Source organism: Meleagris gallopavo, chromosome 2 (genome assembly GCF_905368555.1).
Source record: "Meleagris gallopavo chromosome 2, MGAL_WU_HG_1.1, whole genome shotgun sequence".
In the NCBI taxonomy this organism is placed as follows: domain Eukaryota; kingdom Metazoa; phylum Chordata; class Aves; order Galliformes; family Phasianidae; genus Meleagris; species Meleagris gallopavo.
The window spans coordinates 74,981,183-75,001,532 of NC_139405.1; the positions used below are offsets into that span (position 1 = coordinate 74,981,183).

The window sequence follows — 20,350 nt, forward strand, 5'->3', positions numbered from 1 at the left end:
CATCAGAACTAGCAGCACACTTGATACAAATATAGCTAATGTTGGCCCCTGAATCTCCGTTGAGTGTGTTAAGAAAAGGAATGCTTTACCTAGGACTCCACTGGCTGTTTTCCTCTCTTGTAACCTTCCTCATAAACGAATGCCCAGAGATTCTTTTTTTTTTCCAGTGGATGTGAAAATTCAAGGAATCTTTTTCATCTCATGACTTATTCATCTAATTTAAATACCGAAAGTAGTCACAAATCTTCATTATGTCAACGCCCTTGTCGTGCTAATCTGCAGCCCAGTTCCTCAAGAATTTTAGATCAGAGGAATGCTATTTCCAGCACAGCCACCAGCAGGAGACAATATCAGTGCAGAACAGGAAGCTTCATTTGCCCTCTTTCAGCCACTGCTACCTTTAGTATCAATGAATTTAATGACTGCTTACTATGGAAATTGTTAAGGAGCATTGCAGCATGACTTTGAATCTAATTCTCCAACAGCCTCAAAATCCCAGTTTTAAAGAAACAAAAGGATATGGGATCTCAACAAGGATATGGAACCTCAACTGACGTATTACAGAGGAAATGTGCTGTAAGCTATTGGATCTCTTTGTTACTTGGATAACTAAAGGCTGACGCGGACAAAAAAAAAAAAAATCAGTTACGCACACAAAAAAGCAGTAACGCAGCAATTTAAGTTAAAATGCTTGAAGACACACACACATACAGAAGAAAAACAGAGACATGACTTAGGGGAGGCCAAATTGTTTTATTTAATTTTTTTTAGTGACCAATTAAATTTATGGCAAGAAAGCTCTGCTCTTTTCTTTTTTGTTCTCTTAAAAGAAATCAGCAGTGCTCAATGTGATGGGTTGGAATTCTACTCAAATTCCAGTTAATTTTGTTACAAACAGATAAACAGGAATTCCAGATACTGTTTCCAGAGCAAAAATTCACATTTGTATGAAAATTCCATGTTTGTACTTGATTGGGACACAGAACATAGAACTATTGTCAGCAGTGCATGAATAAACCATTCACATTTGATCTGGAACCTTAACATCAGAAAGCTGTACTCTCCGTTCAGAATTTTCTTTACCTTGTGCAAATCAAGTCAAGTCTTCATGTGTCAAGCGCACACTTAAAACTGTCCATGTTGTATATACAAGACATCTACCAATCAGGCAGTGCAAAATACATCCTTTCATAACAAAACTAAAATGTACCTCTCAAAGTATGAACAAGAATATACACATAATACATGATGTACACTATTTACACAACCATAAAAAATATAATACAAGGAAATTTGTATGCGAGTATAAGACTTGACAGTCTTTCGTTTATGGGTTTTTTTTTTTAAATTTTTTTTTTTTTTAAATTTTTTGTTTGCAACAAGGCATGTGTAAGTTTCCTGGATGGAGTTTGCTTCGCAGCTATTCAGAGAGCTTGGAAACTACACCTGAACTTTGAGGAGAGTTTTTAGATGGACTGCCATCAACTCCCTGTTTTGGTCAGACAGCTCAGCTGTGCCCCCCACCCAGTGGCTGGGGGGCTTTGGGAGGACACTGGGAGATGGTGGGTCACTGAATTTCGCCCCAGCATAATTTTCTTTTTGGTTCGCATCTGTGAGGGTGATGGGTTTCTTGGACTTGGCATTTCTGAAGTTCTCTGTGTTTTTAAGTGGCTTTTTCTCCTGCTTCTGAATGATTTCTGGCGGTACCGAATCTTGCCAAAAGTTCTCTATCTTTTTTGCCGAGGTGATCTTTGTCAGCGGCACATTACATTTATTCTTCTGCCTGTTAATCTTTGGTTGTTCACACAGATGTAAACCGTGAACGGGCTGGCCGTGGGGAGTGGCAGCCTTCTCTGTCTTTCCCATCTTGTTCTTCAAGAACTGAAGAGACAAAGAATTCGCGTCAGCACACGATCCCTCTCTGGATTCCAGAGGCGCCCGTGCCAACGGACGCGGCGGCAACGAGCCGTCTCCCTCCAGGCTACCCCACGTCTTTACAACTCGTCCGTTACTAAGCGCGCTCCGGGACGCGGAACCGCCACAGCCCCCGAGGACCCCTCACCGTCCTTGCTCGGCCGCCATGGGGCGCTGCGGCCCCCGCACGTCCCGCCTGCGCGCGCAGGGGCGGCTGGCACGCAGCCAGCAGGCTAAATCCGGCTGTTGCTGGGCGCAGCGGCGGCCGCCCATTGGTGGAGGCCGGCAGCCAATCGCCGACCGCGATTTCACTCGTTTCCCCCTTCTCCCCCCCCCTCTTCCCCCACACACAACGAACGTAACGGAAACTCTCCTCCCCCCGCCCCTCACACGCACACACAGGGCGAGGGGAGGGTGTAAGCCGCCCGCTGCCCCCCCCCTTCCCCCCTTCCTCATCCGAGGGGGGAACGGAGCGCCGTGAAAAGAAAAAAAGTCACTAAGTCTCGGAGCCCCTTCTTACCTCCTTCCTGAGGGGTCTGCTGGGCGCGGGTCTGGAGGGGGTGGGTGCGAGGGACTCCTCGGCGGGGGTCGCCGCGAAGCCGGGACCGGCAGAGACAGTTGAGGCGACGGGAGCGCCGAATTCGGCCGGGCCGTGCGCTCCCAGCGGCGTCCTTCTGCCCAGGCCGGCGCGGTGCTGCTGGAACTGCTGGTAACGGCTCGGCAGGAGCCCGGCGGGGCCCGGCCGGATCTTGCCCTTCCTCCGCCTCACTCTCTTCAGCGCGGGCCGCGCGCTGCCCCCCGGACCCGCCAGGCAGCAGCTGGGCTGGTTCTCACAGTTGTTTTCCCCTCGCCTGAGGTGCTGGAGGAGCGTCGAGGGCAGCCGCCGGGGATCTTCGGTGCCCGCAGAAATTCGAGTCAGGAAGGGCGGCGGCGCCGTGGTGGTAACCATGGTGGGACGTGGGTACCCAGAGCTGTAAAGGGAAGAGGGGTCGAGCCCAAGTAGGGATGAGCGGCTCGGGTCGCTGGGGACTGTTTGCCCGGGCTTAATAGGCTGAGATGGTAGCACAGTCGGATCGGCTGCTAGGAGAACATGGCGGGGGAGTGAGAGGAGCAGCCAGCAGCGCCCTGTGTTGTTACACGGGATGGGCACGCCCCCTTCCGCCTTCCCGCCAATCGCTGTCCGAGAACGGAGAGAGCGGCTTGCCTCTCCGCCGGGCACCACCAATCCCAGCGAACCGGCTGCCGCTCTGGCCCCGCCCCGACCAATCGGAAGCGACACAAACACTTGTGGCTCCGCCCGCTTCCGCAGGCCGCCCAATCCGGGCAGACACAAACAACGGGCACGCCCCAGTCTCCGAGTCACGGGCTCGAAATGCGAAGCGAACAGAGGGACGAGAGCTTCCCCTGTTGAGCACCACCGGCCAACCTCGCGCAGCGCAGGGCGGCATCGGCCCCGCCTCCTCGAGCCGCTCGGCCAATCGGAGGGGACGTAAACAGGCGGCGAAGCGCCCCCCCTCGGAGGTGGAGGCGCGTACGCGGCCGGGCCTGCCATGGAGGAGCGGGTGCCGCGGCCTGCTGCCGCTGCCGGTCCCCCGGCCGAGGAGGGAGCGAGTCGGGACGAGCGCAGCTTGGAGGCGTTGAGTCTGGCCGCCGGTGGCGGAGCGGTGGCAGGGCGTTCGCCGCCGGAGGGGCGGCAGCTGCCGGAGGGGCGGCGGGCGACTCTGGCGAGCGCCTTGGAGCTGGAGGGGACGGTGCTGCGCGAGGGGCGGCTCACGCAGTTCGTGGCCAACAACCTGGAGCGGCGGATCCGGCTGAGCGGCGTGCCGCGGGGCGAGCCGGCGGCGGCGGCGGCCGGCGGCAGCTCCATCCCCGCCATCGACCCCGGGGCGCTGCAGGACGTGGTGGCGCTGGCCGGGCAGGTGGCGGCGCAGGTGGACGAGCTGCTGCGCAACGTGCACTGCGGGCTGCAGGCGCTGACGGCGCTCAGCGTCGGCTGCATCCAGACCTACCGAGACGGCGTGGAGAGCCTAGGCGAGGCGGCCGACCTCAGCATCCGCGCCATGTACGCGCTGGTGGCGCGTTGCGAGGAGCTGGACCGCGCCATGCAGCCCGTGCCCGCCCTGGCCAAGCGCATCCGCGACATGAAGGGCACGCTGGAGCGCCTCGAGGGGCTGTGCAAGTAGCTCTCGGCGCCAAATGGCGGCCGGCGCGCGTCCCTCAGCGCCGCGGAGCTGTCGGCGGGCCGGGCGGCCCGAGCTGCGGTCGGAGAGAGAGCGCTGAGCTGAAGCGCGGCACATCGCTCGCGGCGCTTCCCGGCTTAACTCCATTAAAGAATTTGGACTCCTCACGCCTTACGCTTTCTATTTATTGAGGGCTAGGAAAACTGACCGAGCTCCATTAAAAGCGACCGTTGGTATTTCTGCCTGACCAACTTTGAAGTCGTTGTGAATAGTTTTTTGATGTTTATGGGCATACGTGCTGCTTTGCAGCTGACTCGGTGCCTGATAGGTGGAACCGTCTCTTACTGCTAGCTTTCTATTGCAGCACACAACTATAAGGTGATGGAAATGAGAGAATTTAAGTATGTAGCCAAACACCAAACCCATGGAGCAGAACTGAGATTCAGTTAAGAAGAGCCAAATGCAAAGTTCTAAATAAAAGCCTTCAGGTAAAACATGCTTTGCGTCTGTTAGTGTCTGTGGTTTTCACAGCATGGAAGTTCAAGCGGTATCACTGTGAAATGTCTCTTTAATTGGAATCACGGAATCGTATGGGGCTGGGGGAGACCTCTGGAGGTCATTGCATCCAACCCCCTAGTAAAGCAGGTTTCCTACAGCAGGTTGCACGAGAAGAAGTCCATGTGGGTCTTGACTGTCTGTAGAGTAGGAGACCCCACCACCTCTCTGGGCAGCCTGTTCCAGTGCTCCTTCACCCTCACAGTAAAGAAAGTTTTTCCTCGAGTTCAGATGGAACTTCATACGTTCCAATTTGGGCCCATTGCCTCTTGACCCGTCTCTGCACACCGCAGAGAAGAGATGAGAAATACAATTACATCACTGCGTTACACAAGCGTATGATTGACATAAGTCCTTTAGTAGAATTTGTGAACTCAAAGCTTATGTTCATGCACTGCTGTGTGCAAAAGTTACTTTGTTGTGCTGCCAGTATTTTTCACCGAGGCCTGAGAGAAGTTCTCTGCTGGCTGTGGTTCTGATGCAAGTAGATTTCAGCCATCTGTTTAGGTTACAAATGTCCTTGAAACAAGATTCACCATAGAAATAATCACTGTGATTTGTAGTTTGTATAATGGTGTCGCTGGTGTGAGCAATGTCCCCTAAAGGTTTTAGGGGAAAGGTATTCAGAAATATCACGAGTCCTATACCTAAGTTTGTAGTGGTAAGGTTTGTAGAGGATACAGCTCTCACCCCACTACAAACTCATCCAAAGCACTGATGATACACAGTGCTTCTAAATACGCACAATACTAAATTGTAACAAAACAATGAGCTTTTTACACTGCCCTGGTTTGCAGTCCGTGACCAACTTTGTGCCTCTCAGTGTGGCCTCCCCCTTGGCACAGGGAATGTGTTTTGTATGCAGCCTTCCTGCCTGCAGTGGGAGGATGCTGGAAGGGAGCCAGGCCCTGCTCACTCTGTGATGTCTGCGAGGGAGTAGTTGTGGCTCCAGAAAGAGACTTATCAGTTAAAGAATAGATGTTAGTTGGGAGAGAAAGAAGAACGTGGGGCCTAGCAGACATCAGAGGTCACATCACATCAGAGGAACAGCAGTAATCTGGATAGTTTTGGGGTGTTATTCTTGGGAAAGTTTGAAATTGTACTGTTTATCATGGAGGTGCAGTCATTTTGTTAAGTATGGGGTTTTTTTGTTTGTTTGTTCTGTTTTGTTTGTTTTTGTATATCAGGATTTAAGACCAAATTTTGATCTTGTTTTACAAGTATTGATGAGAGGTACCTGACTTGTTTGTATAGTCACATGTACAGCTACATTCTATTCATTAAAGTCGTTTATGTTAAATGCTAATTTTCTGCTAAAGTTGTTATGTCTGTGAAATAAAATAATTACCTTTATGTTTGAAATTGTTACTGATTAGTTGTTGTTGAAGTGTTTCACATCTTAATTATTCCTTTTCATATTTGGTAAAATAATTTGAAGCTAATTTAAACTCCGTTCTTGTACCTGCACAGAGACTCATTACTGTGATTGCAGGGCCAGTTTCAGTCTGGGTCCCCAGGCAGTAATTTCTAACATGATGTCATTCATGGGATGAAAAAGAGCTGACTAGTGAATCACAGGCATGAAGGCAGTGGTAATTAGCCTACGTATTTTGCTTCTTTCATGTCAGTGTGAAGGTTTCAACTTGTACGAGCATCAGACTCAGCTGAGCTAGGCAAAGTGATTCTCGTTCCCAGGTGCCTGTCTTTTCCATGCACCACACATTCACTATCTCTGTGGCAAGCATGGCTAAATGAAACCGGCCTGTTCTGTGCCACCACAGTGAGTACTAAGGCATTTGTTCTGAGCCATGCAAGTCAGAACTGGAATGTTAATGCAGAGCACAGAGTTGCTGTGGTTTGCAGCCCTCCTCTCAATCCTGGCTTCCTTTTCTGCAAAACTGTGTCACTTGGCAGCATTCATATCAGTGCTGCTCTGATGCCAACCCTGCCCTTGAAATCATATTTGGACTGCTCGTGAGCTACGTGCAGCTTGGAAGCCATCAGTGAACCTGATGCTGCTGCAGCTGGAGATTGCTACAATGCCTTTTTGATCCTAAGCCAGGCTTTCTTGTGCCTCTTCTGTGTTAATCCTGGCACTCTCCAGCTTTTTGATGTTGAGTTTAGCTTTCAGGTTATTTGAGCCTTTTTTCTTAACCTGTCACTGAGCAGATAGAGCCGTGTTTGGATTTACCAAGATTTAACACACATTTGCATATATTTTCTTGCTTAATCAAGTCAGCTTTACAGTTGACCTTGCGTTCCTTATCAGCTGCCACATGAACTGCTGTTCTGACAAGACGGACAAGGTCAGAGAAGAAAAACAACAAAATGACGTGCCAAACACTGAGCAGAGCCAGGTACAGAATTGGCTGTTCTAGAATTTACTTCCCTGTTCCGATAACTGCCACTGACTCCATTAGAAATTAGGTTAGTCAACTCAGAGTTTTTTCCTTTTTTTTTTCTTCCTAAGAAGAGTGTTTCTCCTTTATTCAGATCTTTTTGTTCTTTCATTGTTTGTGACTCTTGACTGATCCCAAATCCATGCTACTCAGAGGAGTTTTACTAGATAAAGGCTCACTAACCAGAACCCCTCACCCCCACTCCCTGACTCCTCTGAAGCAAAAATGAATATCACAGACATTTCACTTTTGAGGCTGATTTCCAGCATTACTTAATTGTACCACGTGTTCAGGAAGTAAACATATATAAATATTTTGTGTATCTTGCTGCCAACTGTATACTGAAGTACAAAGCACTTTTTCCAGCCCTAAAGTCTTCTGCCTGGAGTTTTTAGATTGACAGTTGTACTTACTCCCATTCCTGACTGAGTTACAAAGCTGGTGAGGGGTCTGGAGCACAGGCCTCTCATAAGAGGAGTGGCTGAAGGAGCTGGGATTGTTCAGCCTGGAGAAGAGGCGGCTCGGGGGAGACCTCATTGCTCTCTATAACTACCTGAAGGGAGGTTGTAGTGACCTGGGGGTTGGCCTCTTCTCTCATCTAACTAATGGTAGAGCTAGAGGGAATGGCTTAAAGCTGCGCCAGGGGAGATTTAGGCTGGACGTTAGGAAATACTACTTCTATAAAAGAGTGATCAGGAATGGGCTGCCCAGGGAGGTGGTGGAGTCACCAACTCTGGAGGTGTTCAAGGAGTGTTTGGATTTTGTGTTGAGGGATGTGGTTTAGTGAGAACTATTGGTAATAGGTGGATGGTTGGACTGGACGATCTTTAAGGTCTTTTCCAACCTTGGTGATTCTGTGATTGTGTGATTCTGTATGTGGAACTGAAGTTGGGAGCAGTATATTAGTTGAATTGAAGAAAATATGTCCCAGTATTAAAGATTCATCTATTTTGAAATGATTTTGGATAGCATGGCTGTGCCATCAGAAGACAGAAAAAATAATTTCAATGTTTAAAAATTATCAGCATTTTTACAGAAGGGTCCTAGATTAGCTATTGTAGCAAACTGCATTATCTGAAACTGAAAACAGTCTTCAACACAGAGGCTTTTGCAATAGGCATTATTGAATGTAAGGCAAGACTTACTGTCAGACTGCACAGTATGTCATCTTGGTCAACATTGGCATGTTCATCGTGTTCCTGCCACAGCTTACTTTTAATGCTAGGAAATTGCTTCGGGAAAGAGACATTCCTATAAAAGCCACAATCTGTGCAGAGCCAGGGGTTGAACTTGCTGATCTCCCTTCCAACTTGGTACGTTCTGTGAGTCTATGAAAAAGAATCAAGTTAGAATGATTTCTGTGAAGATTGTCCCTACTTCTGTCCCCACCCTCACCTCTTCCAGGAAAGGTATCATCGATTATCCTTTCTGTTATGTATGTAAAAGCACACATGAGAGGGAGTTTCTTTCCATTTCTCCTTTAGAAAGCTAAGACTGTTATTGCATCAGCTACAGGAACTGAAACTCACTGGGTTTCGCATTGCTGCTCCAGCTTGGTGGCTGATGAAAACTGTCAAGATCATTGTTCTACATTGTTCAGAGCTCAAGTAGCAGAAGTGGGCCTGGCTCCGGGCTTCCATTTGGAAGTTAGGATCCTTCTACCCCCTGCCATGACAGTGGTAGAATTATGCCCTTATCTGGTAACAGGAAGAATGGTAAAGAATCAACATCTCACATCTTCCTGCAGTTGTTTCTCTCCTACTGTTTGCACACACTAGAAGCAATGAAAAAAAACAAAAGCTAACAACAAAAACCAAACATAACCCCCTGACCCAAAGGCTGATAACCAATCTTTCTCTGTCTGTGAGGATATCACTAGGTTGGCAACTTCATAAAGAATCATAGTTTTGGCTACCAAGGATAATGCATGAGAGCTGGTTCTCTGCAGCTGTGTTAAATCCTGGTGAGAAAAGAACATGAGTGTAAAGAAAATAAAATCCTATATTTTTAGTTTAATATTGATAAGGTTGGCTGTATGACAGTCTGTATAACTGCTATCTGTTTTTTGCTAGCAGGATTATGCTGTCGTGCACACTGGCTCAGAATGCATCAATGCTAATTAACTGGGAAAGCAGAAAAGCAGCGTTGAGACAATCCCAGAATTTTGTTCAACAATGTATTTCTTCTGTAAGTGTGACCAGCCATGCCTTTTCCTTATTTTCTTGATGGACAATGCTGGAAAAGTTCCCATCATTAAAACTTGCTTATAATGCAAACAGCCGTGCCCAGTGAGTTAGGAAATACATTGTTAAGGAAAGCTTCCTTGTCTGGAAATACGTATAAGCCCAGGAGAAAAAAAATCCACAACGTTGCCAGACAATTATTTATAACTTTGCAGTGATCTAATAATAATGTCTGGTTTGTCACGAGGGTTGTTGGACTGTACTCTGTAGCAGAAAATAAAAAAGATCCTAAGTTGAAGTCTTACATATTTAATAAATGACTTTTCATTCTGTAGCCTCATATCATTAGGTTGAAGCTTCTGGCCAGATTCACTGTAATGAGATTTTTCTTGTCTGAATTTGAATCGCTGCCATCAAGGAAATGCTAACTTGAAAATAAGCTCCTTTAAAGTCAAAGTATCATCTGACTTTGTTCCTCTTTCTGTTTTCACTGCCTAGACAATTTGTTTACTTGCTGGATTTTTTTTTTCAGGCTGGGACTTTCCAGTGACGTTTCCTCAGCTGGAAAGAGAGCGGAGTTCTTCGCTGCTGAACAAAATTGGGATTTTCCATTTTCCCAGCCACTTCCCCTATGCAATTTACAGTTGATGATAGGGATCTAGTTTGGTTTTATTACCTTCTCCAGAGAAAGGGATTTGCAACTACAAGCCTTTCATCTCTCCTGCTCCAGCGTCATCAGCTTTTGAGAAAGTTTTTTGAAACTTATTATGGTTTCCACTTTCTTTACCATTTTCCATAGCACACCATTTGTACATCATTTCCCCTGAAAAATCCTTGTTTCGGGCATTATTAGTTCCCAGCGTTAATATTTCATCCCATTCATCTTCTGGCTTCAGCCGTGTAGCTTACAACTTTAGTCTTGCTATCATACAACATGGTAACAACCTTCTTTCTTACTCTTCAGTTATGTTCTCTTTAAGCTACCCCTGTTGCCTTTCATTCACTTTCTGCCGTAAGTTTAAAACGTTCATCTGCACATATTGGCATAGGCTAGCTTCTGCTGCCTACCTGATATGCTCCCTTTTGACATCACTTGTTCCTTTGTTCTTGGCAATGTCTCACTAAGTTCCTTCTTACCATCTTTTGCTATTACTTCCTTGCTGTGTTTTCTGCAGTGCTCCTTGTATCTAGAATGACTGCATAAATTGTCTGGTTTTTAAATCAACCCCTAGGAGCAGACAAATCAGAAATAACATAGATACTGTTTTCTATTTATTGTACTAAGCAGAGATCACTACAGGAAAATTACACATCTGTAGTAGAAAAGATCTAGGTCTTATTACTTGGTTCTAATCTATTGCAAGAAGTTGCCCAGAGGTGGATGGATGCTCCATCCCTGGAGACTATCAAGGTGAGGCTGGATCAGGCCCTGGGCAACCTGGGATGTCCCTGTTCATTGCAGGGGAGTTGGACTAGATGGCCTTTAAAGGTCCTGTCCAACTCTGAGGATTCTAGGATTATATTTTAATAGTATGCCAACACATGCCAATGAAACTGAACTAATTGCAAAATAATACTGCCATAACTGCTGGATGGGATATATCTTTTAAGATGCAGGAAAATCAACCAGCCTCTTCTTACATTTGCTCTTGAGAACTGGATTATAAAATACCAAAGGCCGTGTGGCATGGTGAAGTGATGCAATATTTATGAAACATATTCAAGTCCCAAAAGCAAACTGTGCTGGTTTTCCTTTTAACCATAGAAAGATTAAGTAAATACTAGAGTAAGACTAGTGCTCAATGGAACGCTGGTCTCCCTGTCTTTTTTTTTTTTGACACATACATACTTAGGGCTCCCACTGATATTAATAAGAGCAGTCTATATTTATGTGGAAGCTGTGAGACTTAAGATGTGTTACATCTAATAATTGCAGCAAACCTCACAAGTGGGCAGTGGTAAAAAAGAACGGGCTTGAATACTATGAGTACAGGAGATTCCAAGTCAGAACCTGACATCTGTTCACCAAGATTCAACTCATATGTGCTTTAGTAAAACAAATAAACTTCTCTAGAACAAGGCTGTTCTTCCCTTAGTGTAGTGATCCATGGTCAGCTGTCAAATGCAGTTCATAACCAAAGGACTAATTCTCAGTAAGTGTTAGAATGTCTGTTTTAAAACAAACAAAATGTTGAGCTCTACTGAGTTGAATAGCTCATGTAAAAAGTCATGCTTAGGGTGCAAAAATTCAAGTTTTACTAATGCTCCTTTAGGCCGTTCTTCGTATGTACAATCTTTTTTCTTAAAATACACATCACCAACAATTACAAAACTTCAGTCCAACTGAATGCCAGGCTCTGTCTCTTACACTCTGACCGAACCTTGAGTAAGTGAGGTAACTGATTTGGACGTTATGTAAAATGGGAGCCATGGAACATATTTCCTGTATGTGCTAATATAAACCAGAAAAATTGTGTAACATGTTGATGACTACTGGGATTTGCACAGAGCTGTAGAAACTTCAGGTTGCAGTGTTCATTCATCATCATTTGTGGTTGTGAAATCAAATGTACTTAGTGTCTGTCCTTGACTATTTATGAGCTATGTTTTGAGATAGAGACTAATGTTCTGTCTCAGAACTAGACCTTGTTAGCAGACAAAACAACCGCTGGGACAAACCTGCCTGTTTCACTACAAATGTATGAGCCAATTCGTTACAAATCAAATGTCTTTCTGCTAGTGATTTGCTTAACACTTGGGGAACAAAAGTTTCCTGGTCCAACACAGATGATCAACTTCCTGTTACAGAGCATATCCTCAGTGGCACAACTTGTCACCTCTGCCTGTTAGGTAGCCTGTCTTTAACAAAATGTAAAATGGCAGCTGGCTGATGCAAACATGAGTAAGTCTTACCAAAAGGCTTATCTGTTTCATCTTTTCACTTAGGAGGATTTTTCCTTCTGTTCCTGTTTCATTACTGTCTGGTTCTCCTTTCTTCTCAGCCACGGCTGAGCTCTAGGCAGCACTCCTGTTTTAAACCACCTCTCAGAAAGTAAATCAACTTTGTGCATACGTTATGTAGGCACAGCTAGTGCGCCAGCAGCCTGCAGTCTTTTGGAGATCTGTTCAACACTTGACACTGGTGAACTGTCAGCTCAGGAGAGCAGCACTGTGGTGAGTCAGTGCTCATGTGGCATGCCCCTGGGGCAGAAAAACACCAGAGATCCCATGGGGATCTGCAGGGCAGCTCCAGGTTGCTTCATTAGGAGAAACAAGAAAGAAGTAGGTCAGTGAGGTGTGGGAATGCCTGGCTGCTCTTCAGTCTGCCAGCTCAGGCCTGTGGGACTGGCACTACTTCCTCAGCGTCAGGAATTACTGTAGCACTGGAGTGATTAATACCCTCAGAACTGGATACACATGTATTTATCGTGTGTTTGGATGCCATAGTTCATATAGAAGAGAACACTATTTAATGCTAAAAAGATGATGAGTGCAATTGACCCACCCTTTGTAGCCCACAGCCCCTAAAAAAGAGAAAACAAGTCTTATTCTTGTGGTTTTCTCATCCATAGGTAACAAACAAAAAAAGACTGTTATGGTCAGTGGGTGTCAGGTGCTAAAGAACATAGCTGGATGGGAAACAATAGCAGATGTGACCAAAATTCTCTGACTGTGATTATCCCACATTTAACTCTTGGTTTCCTCCATATCAGAATTCTTAGAAGGTATAGCAAAAAAATTCCTTTGTGGATATTCTATTAAAGTGTGTTTGTTCCAAGAATTTTTATATATTAGAGTAATAATGTCAGTTTTATACTTCTGTTAGTTCTGCTTCATGCATTAAAAGGACCCCAGATTCCTTAGGATGCTTGGTAGATCACAAAGCTGAGATAAAGGGAGACCATGTTCTGTGTCCAGCCCCTAGATGTAATGAAAAGAGGAGCTTGACCCAATGGCACCCAGCAGTGAGAGAGGGGGGTCTGCTCACTCTGAGCTCCATCAGCTCCTGGTTTTGTTGACCCTGTGAGCAGAGACCATGCTCAGCACGAGAGGGTCAGAAGGGTGTGTGAGCCTGATGTTCACTGCAGAGATCAGCAAAGTGCCCAGGAAGGGCTTGCAGCAACTCATGTCCTGCTGACCCATGGCCTGCAGAGCTGCGCTGCTCAGCCTGGAGCTAGATTACTCCTGAAAAGAAACCTTTAACTAGGAGCATTTAGAACGAATGCTTTAGATTTGATACATAAAAACTCCTTTCTGTCAGGCTGGAACTTCAGTTGCCAAGCTGATAAAGATTACCTAGCAACAGCTGCCCTTTTTGACACTGCTACAAACTGCAGGGTAGGGAAGAATGGAGAATAATTAAAGGGGTTGTGATTCAGGACAAAATGCCTTGTCTTTTCCTTCTGACCATTCCTTTTGTGATAAGCAAAACTCGCATCTAAGATACAAACAATTGAAACAGGTTTCTCAGTTTAAATTAGCATACCCTTATGTACAATCAGGATTAAGTCTATACTGTTCATACTCTTTTGAGACCCTGTGTCTCTGTGTCATGGTTCAGTAATCCATTAATTATGTGTTTTAGTTCTGCTCATGACTCTCCATTGTTGTGTACAAATGTTTTCTGACACATTTTTTTAATTCTTCATGTTAGAGAATACAGATAGGCAGGGTTCGATTCACAATCCACTGAAACTCGTAGAAGTCTTCAGAAAGCTTCGAATGTGCTCCACAGTGGGTCTCTGAAAAAAAAATCATCATCCAATTATAGCAAAAAATAAAATACTGAACTTATTTTAGCACATCTAACTCTGCGTGTGGATGGATATGTGGAGATTTTTCTCCCCAGAAGGGATTTTTGAAGAACAGTTTCTGAACAGCAGAAGTAAATAAGGGAATTCACAAAATGACTTTTCACAGAAGAGTTAAGAGTTCGCAGGAAAAGCCTACACCCTTTCGGTGTGCAAGGTCTACTTAGCCAAACTCCAAAACTTCCTACTGCTGGAACACAGTGTGAACCTCAAAGGCCAGGAAACTCATCTCAGGCAAGTGCAGTCATCTTTACACTTCCTTCCCTTTCTCTTTGTAATTCCCTTGAAGTTCATCTGGAGAAAGACAGCTTTATACCCATACCAAGTGAAGGTTTGAGTATGAAGGCATAGGCTTATTTGTGTTCCTTTTCACATAACTACAGAAGGCAAAATCAGCAGTAGAAAAAAATGGTATGGACTTTATGTGACTTTGTGACCAGCAATAGACCATGGGTATCACACTGCCTAAGGAAAAGTCCATTCCGTAATGTCTGCCCCAGCTTGTTACGGTGTGATGTAGCCTAAAGCGGAGAGAAAGTGAGAAAGAGTATTTCTAGGGAATTTCAGACATGTGCCTAATGAAACGTGCCTTTCTTTCTCTAAAGAATGCTTGGAAGAGGCAGATTTACAGCCTATATAACTTCATTGTCTAAAATGACATTTGCCAACTTATTCCTAAGGTTTGCAAGATCAGTGATACCGCAGACACATGTGCTAAGATATTCCTCTTGCTCTGTTCTTGGTTTTGAGGGAAGCTTTTGCAGGAAAGAGTAGGATGTGTCCTTGTAAAGCTTGTTCCACAATGAACACAGACAGAAAGCAAAACTTCACAAGGACAATGTTTGAGCATCTTATTTTCTATATGTAATTCCATACATTTTTGAAGTTGTACACAAAAAAAGAAAAAAAAAAAGTAGAAAAAAAGGTTAAAAAAAAAAAAAGTAAAAAAAAAAAAAAGCCAGTATGGCTGCCAGGCTGATCACTTTGCCTCGTTATGTATTCTTTTCCTTTAACCAGTTCCTTGAGGCATTTTTAGGACTGAAACACCTCAAGACAGAGACTATGGTTTTCATTTATATTTGTATAGTATACTGTATACTTTGAATCTTACAGACATATAAATAAAAATAAGTCTGAATGTATTTTCTCATGTACTGTATTATATAGCTCATACACGTGTTATTCTTCAGAGGCTTTATAAACACATGCAACGATAGTATACATCCATAGGCTCAAACTTAAGATGCAGAAAGTCAGAGAGTGTCTGTGGATAATCTTTACTTTATATGACTGATCACATGAGAAAAACATTTCTACCTGTACAGCAACTCAGAACTCAATCATCATATACACAGTTTTACAGGCATAAACGCTGAGCCCCTCTGGCTATTTCAGGCAGTAAAGAAGTGATCACTCCCAGTAGCAACAGACTCTCTGCTCTACTTCCCACATGGTCCAAGGCCTCAGTTACACAGTGTGGGGAAGTCTCTGGACTCTCAGGACGCGCTGGAGACACAACAGCACACCAACATGGTTAAAAGCTGTTAGTCTATTGTTAAGCACTATTCTATTTATGCATGTTAACAGAGCATTCTACAAAACATTCTTCAACCATTCACACAGGTGCTTATCCAATCAGAGCCGTGAGACGTTCTTTCTTCTTCTAAAGGTGTCCTTGGTTCTCATGCTGCTTATCTTGCTCCACAGCTGCTGCTCTAAACAGTTTTTCCAGCTGCTGCTCTGAACAGTTTTTCTTGTATTCCCACAATTCCCCCTTTTTTGTTTATTCGCAAAACTACTACCATACTATAAAACAATAACACTGAAGTAATTATAACTCAATCAAAGCCTCGATTGACAGTACATGTGAGAAAGGAGACAAGGCAAACATAGCATAATGACAAGAAATACCGTTAACCTACTAAAAAGAACAAACACATGTTTGGCCTGCAGCCCAACTTTCTTTAACCTGGAAATAAATCCCTGAGGGCCCCGTTCTGTGTTAATCTCTAACTGCTTTGAAAGAGGTCTTCAACTTTAATATATTCTGATATATTGATTTTGAAAGATCGCTAAGATTTATATAACATATGCTTTTAGATGATTATGCCTTTGGGCTAATAGAGAATTAATAGTCGGACAACTTTTGCATGCCAGATAGAACTAGCGACATTATTACTTACTGACCCTTGAGAAACAACAACCTGCAGAAAAAGAGAAAGTACATGGTGGTGGTGAATGCGATAGGCAGTGCCAGCAGGGCGTCCCCTGCTTCAAGGTGCACGTTTCCTCTCCCACCCATCACAGATTCTCTCTTGCTTTTATTCTTCTCAAGGTCCGAAGGGTATTTTCCATTTGTACACTGTATCCGCATGGCCAGTGCGCGATACAGAGCCCAAGTGGAACAGTCACCTGCGAACATAATAAACTATCAAGGTTAGCTCTCTGAACATTCATCTTTGCCTCAGGTGATGGCATGGTCATATTTTAAAAATTCCTGATAAGTGGGATGAAAGAAGGTTAATCATTCTATAATACAGGGTTATCCCTTTGCCTGGGATTCCTGTCCAGGTTTTGTCTTTGCAAATCAAGAAAGGCTGTTTGATAGGCTGATAGTATCATAACCAAACATTACTAATACGTTAAAATAGCTATTCCCATAGATTCCAGCACTGGTAAATTCTGTTTAATTCACATTCAGTCTACTACTAAAAAAAAGGAAGTACTCAACCGCATTAACAATACAGGAAAATCACCCCCTATGTTATACCATTGCAATATAACAAGCTACAAGTCAATACCAAACAATAAGAAGCACAAGCCAGTTGTTTCAAGTCTCGTATCAGTCTTTCTCATGGTCGTCTCACATCCTGGCGCTGTCCCTTTCGTGGGCTGCTTGCTCACAATGTTCCAAAGAGGGGTAAACATGGCCGAGCTGCATCAACCATTCCTCCACAATTCCCCCTTTTTCTTTTTGCGCAAGCAAGACAGCAGTGGACATTTTGTTGAGCAAGTGTTTTACAATTCCAATAGCTATACTAATAATTATAATACCTAAAACAATCATTAGAAGAACACCAAAGCCTTCCTTTACGAAACCTTGTAGCCATCCAGTAATACCCCATCCCTCTAGACATTTGTCCAGTGGACTGACATCTTGTGGTATCTTATGTGCATGTCCTTTCAAATATGTGATGGCCTTGTGAACTGACTCACTATGGTCACTTAAATTGAAGCAGCACATACCATCAAAATCCTCACATCCGTGTCCCTGCGCTAATAGCAAAAAGTCAATGGCAGCCCTATTTTGCAGCGTAAGCTACTTTGATCTAATAATAATTGCTCTAAAATACCAGTGGTTACATTAGCTTGTTTTTCTGCCCAGCATGCTAAGTGAGCTATAGTTTTTTGTGCATTCCCAGCAACAGCCCCCAGTATAAAGACAGCTAAAGCCACCCGTGCAGCCACAGATAATAATTCCACATTGTCGTTGCAATCTGGTGGTAGACCTATGCTACGTTTAGAGCGGATGACACGCATTTCCTGGAAAGTGAGAGAAAACAGAGTGAGTTTACCAATGTAACATGGACCCCCTTAAGGCATTTCCTGGTGTACCCTGCCAGGCACGCTCCCCACATATTAGAAAATACCTAGGGGGTAGTGTTTTTGGCTTCTTTGGGCCGATCAAAATTTGTGTGGGTTCCATCCAAAACCAACTGCTCCTAGTATGGTTGGTACCATAGTATTGGACCGATAAACCAGTTGACCATACCCGCACCATGCCTGTACTGAATAGTCTACTTGCTCAGGAGAAACTATCGTCCATGTTTGGTTTCCTTGCGTTTGGTTTCCTTCCTTTGGTTTTCCAGGGAAAAGGATTTGAAGTGATTAACTCCTAATAGCCTATTGCCATACTGAGCATGTATAATTGCCAAACATGAAACATATTTTCTTCCATCCTGTAGATGTGTTACCGATCTGTTGAGCTCCAAGAAGATTCAACTCCTGTGGGTCCCACGGTATAGTGGTATTGAGACCCTTAAGAAGCTTGAAACAACAATCACCTGGAGTGTCTAATACAAGTTTGAAAAGGATCAGTGGCAGAAGCAAGCGCTAAGCAGAAGTCGGTCTGGCTTGTTGATTGAGCCCAGGTAACCCACATGTTTTGCCATGGGTTGATCTGGTGCGGTTCAGGAAGCGCTCCCATGCCAAGGACAAACACTGAGAGCAGGAATTCAAGTAGGGCTGTATCTGTGGAAAGACAAAAATAACCTCTTCCTACAAATATAATAGTACTTGGGCCCTTCCAATCTCCAGTCAAATGATCTTTGTAAGATACTTTTGCAGACTCAGATAGCACTCTCATACTAGTGCCTGAATGATGCAAGGTTATGGCAGGTACCAACGAGCCTCCTAGTACAGAAAGGAAGTTAAGGGAGAAAAGAGTGCTCATGAGGCAATCTGGCACATTACGTATATCACCCATTCGCTTTAGTTGCGCTTTTAGCGTAGCACATGCGTGTTCTATAATAACCTGACCTGTAGGAGTATGTGGGATCCCAAACTTACGTTCAACTCCCCACTTTTGCAAAAAAGACTGTACTGACTGCGACTTATAGGCTGGCCCATTATCCATTTTAATTTGTTTTGGAATTCCTAGGATAGCAAAACATGCAATCCAATGTTTAATGACGTGCTTAGCAGATTTGCCTGCTAAAGGAGAGGCCCAGAGTAAGTGTCGATAGTGACATGAACATACTGCAGTCGACCAAACTCTGCAGTATGGATGATATCTGTTTGCCACACTTCCAATGCTTGCAAGCCTCGGGGATTGGTTCCCAGACCAAGGCCACCATTATGGTGACTGCACTCTGGACATGTTTGTACTATTAACCTTGTATCATTCACACCAATATTAAACCGTCTATGTTAACCACAGGCATTTTGATGAAACATCTCATGAGAGCTATGAGCAGCATCAAACAGATTAACAGGGGTCACCATAACCAGTTCATCAGCTACAGCATTACCCTTCCCTAAACCAAGTGTATTTAGGTGGCTGCAAATATGGATTACACAATATGGTTTCTTTCTTTGCCGTAACATATGTTTAAGACATAAAAACATAGAGATAAGCCACATATTCTTGTTGTCTTTAATGTGGGCATCCTCAATTCTTTGACATATGCCAGCCACGTAGAGGGAATCGGTTACAACATTTGGAGGTTCATTTGGCCATGCAGTAAAGGCCCACAAAATTGCTTTTAGTTCCATAGTTTGTTATCTGTTTCCATTGGCACAAACTGATGCTTCCAGCTATTGTCCCACCACAGACAGACAGCTTTGTGGCTCCGGCGTCCAGCGTCAGTATGTACTGTGTGACCATTCACTGGTCGTCTGGAATACCGAGGTATTTCAATCCAGTCAGTTTTTTCCAGGAACTGCGCTACTTGCTGATCTGGGCGTTCTGTATGCAAACGACCAGGGTACCCTTCTAAAGTCAACTGTAAGGAGAGGGAGTGACAGTACACCCACTGTGCCTACAGCAAGGTAAAGGATAAACTAATATTGTCAGGTTCTCGCCCCGCTATGCAGAAAACTCTGTCTTTGCCCATACGAATCAGTTCAGCTACTGTATCAATACGAGTCATCAAGGATGACCGAGACTGAGCAGGGTGAAACAGCCATTCCAGCAAAAAAAAACACAGAAGAAGTAGAAGATTGTTTAGTAGGCCTGTTTTGAGGAGAAGTGTGCCTTTTTTTCCATTGACAGATGACTGCGAAAGCGTGCCTCTCCTGGACATACACAACAAGAGAAATGTCGTGAAGTAGGGATTGATGATGGCTAGCTGCCGACTGAATTTGGGTGGAAATCTGAACTAGAGCCTGCTTAGCCTCAGGTGTCAGTACGATCACATCATTAGCACATCTCTCCCTTAACAATTGTAACAACGGTTCTAGTTGAACGTTAGAAATGCCAACCGATGGCTGTAGCCATTGTAAGTGACCTACAAGAGTTTGTAAGTCAGTGAGTGTAGAAATGTCAATTTTCAATTCTGCAGTCTGAGGGTATATCATAGCATCTGACAATTTCCAACCCAGATATAACATAGGAAAGGTGTGTTGCACTTTCTCCAGTGCCACCGTAAGGCCAAATTGAGGGAGATGGGAGATTAACTGCACTTCCCAGCTATTATCAAAAGGCTGTTCTTGACAGCACAGTATGTCATTCATGTAATGATAAATGATCATATGAGGGTTTGCTTTACGAATGGTTTGCAAGGCAGTGGCTACAAATAGCTGACACA

At 44.5% G+C, this 20,350-nt stretch overlaps 3 protein-coding genes across 3 annotated transcripts; 1 reads left to right on the top strand and 2 right to left on the bottom strand.

Annotated features, from left to right (window-relative positions):
- Positions 1 to 733: 733 nt before the first annotated feature.
- On the bottom strand, positions 734 to 3,042 carry PNRC1 (proline rich nuclear receptor coactivator 1). The gene is made up of 2 exons (XM_085217651.1): positions 2,435 to 3,042; positions 734 to 1,881 (listed from the first exon to the last, which is right to left on the bottom strand). The coding sequence occupies exons 1-2, from the start codon at positions 2,861 to 2,863 to the stop codon at positions 1,441 to 1,443; spliced, it is 870 nt and encodes a 289-aa protein (XP_085073777.1). The 5' UTR covers positions 2,864 to 3,042; the 3' UTR covers positions 734 to 1,440.
- A 236-nt stretch (positions 3,043 to 3,278) lies between these two features.
- Positions 3,279 to 4,590, top strand: BORCS6 (BLOC-1 related complex subunit 6). Its single transcript, XM_085217653.1, has one exon. The coding sequence runs from the start codon at positions 3,465 to 3,467 to the stop codon at positions 4,095 to 4,097; it is 633 nt and encodes a 210-aa protein (XP_085073779.1). The 5' UTR covers positions 3,279 to 3,464; the 3' UTR covers positions 4,098 to 4,590.
- Positions 4,591 to 15,180: 10,590 nt separating this feature from the next.
- LOC146545036 (uncharacterized) lies at positions 15,181 to 17,881 on the bottom strand. Its single transcript, XM_085217654.1, is given in 2 exon segments — positions 15,181 to 17,354; positions 17,357 to 17,881. Coding segments are annotated over 2 exon segments (675 nt in total). The 5' UTR covers positions 17,583 to 17,881; the 3' UTR covers positions 15,181 to 16,905.
- Between the last annotated feature and the right edge of the window lie 2,469 nt (positions 17,882 to 20,350).

Bases quoted from the DNA above. Each gene is read 5' to 3' on its own strand.
- PNRC1 (XM_085217651.1), bottom strand. From the start codon at position 2,863: ATGGTTACCACCACGGCGCCGCCGCCCTTCCTGACTCGAATTTCTGCG. The intron at 1,882-2,434 runs GTAAGAAGGGGC...TTGTCTCTTCAG, and splicing joins GCAGACCCCTCAGGAAGGAG to TTCTTGAAGAACAAGATGGG.
- BORCS6 (XM_085217653.1), top strand. From the start codon at position 3,465: ATGGAGGAGCGGGTGCCGCGGCCTGCTGCCGCTGCCGGTCCCCCGGCC.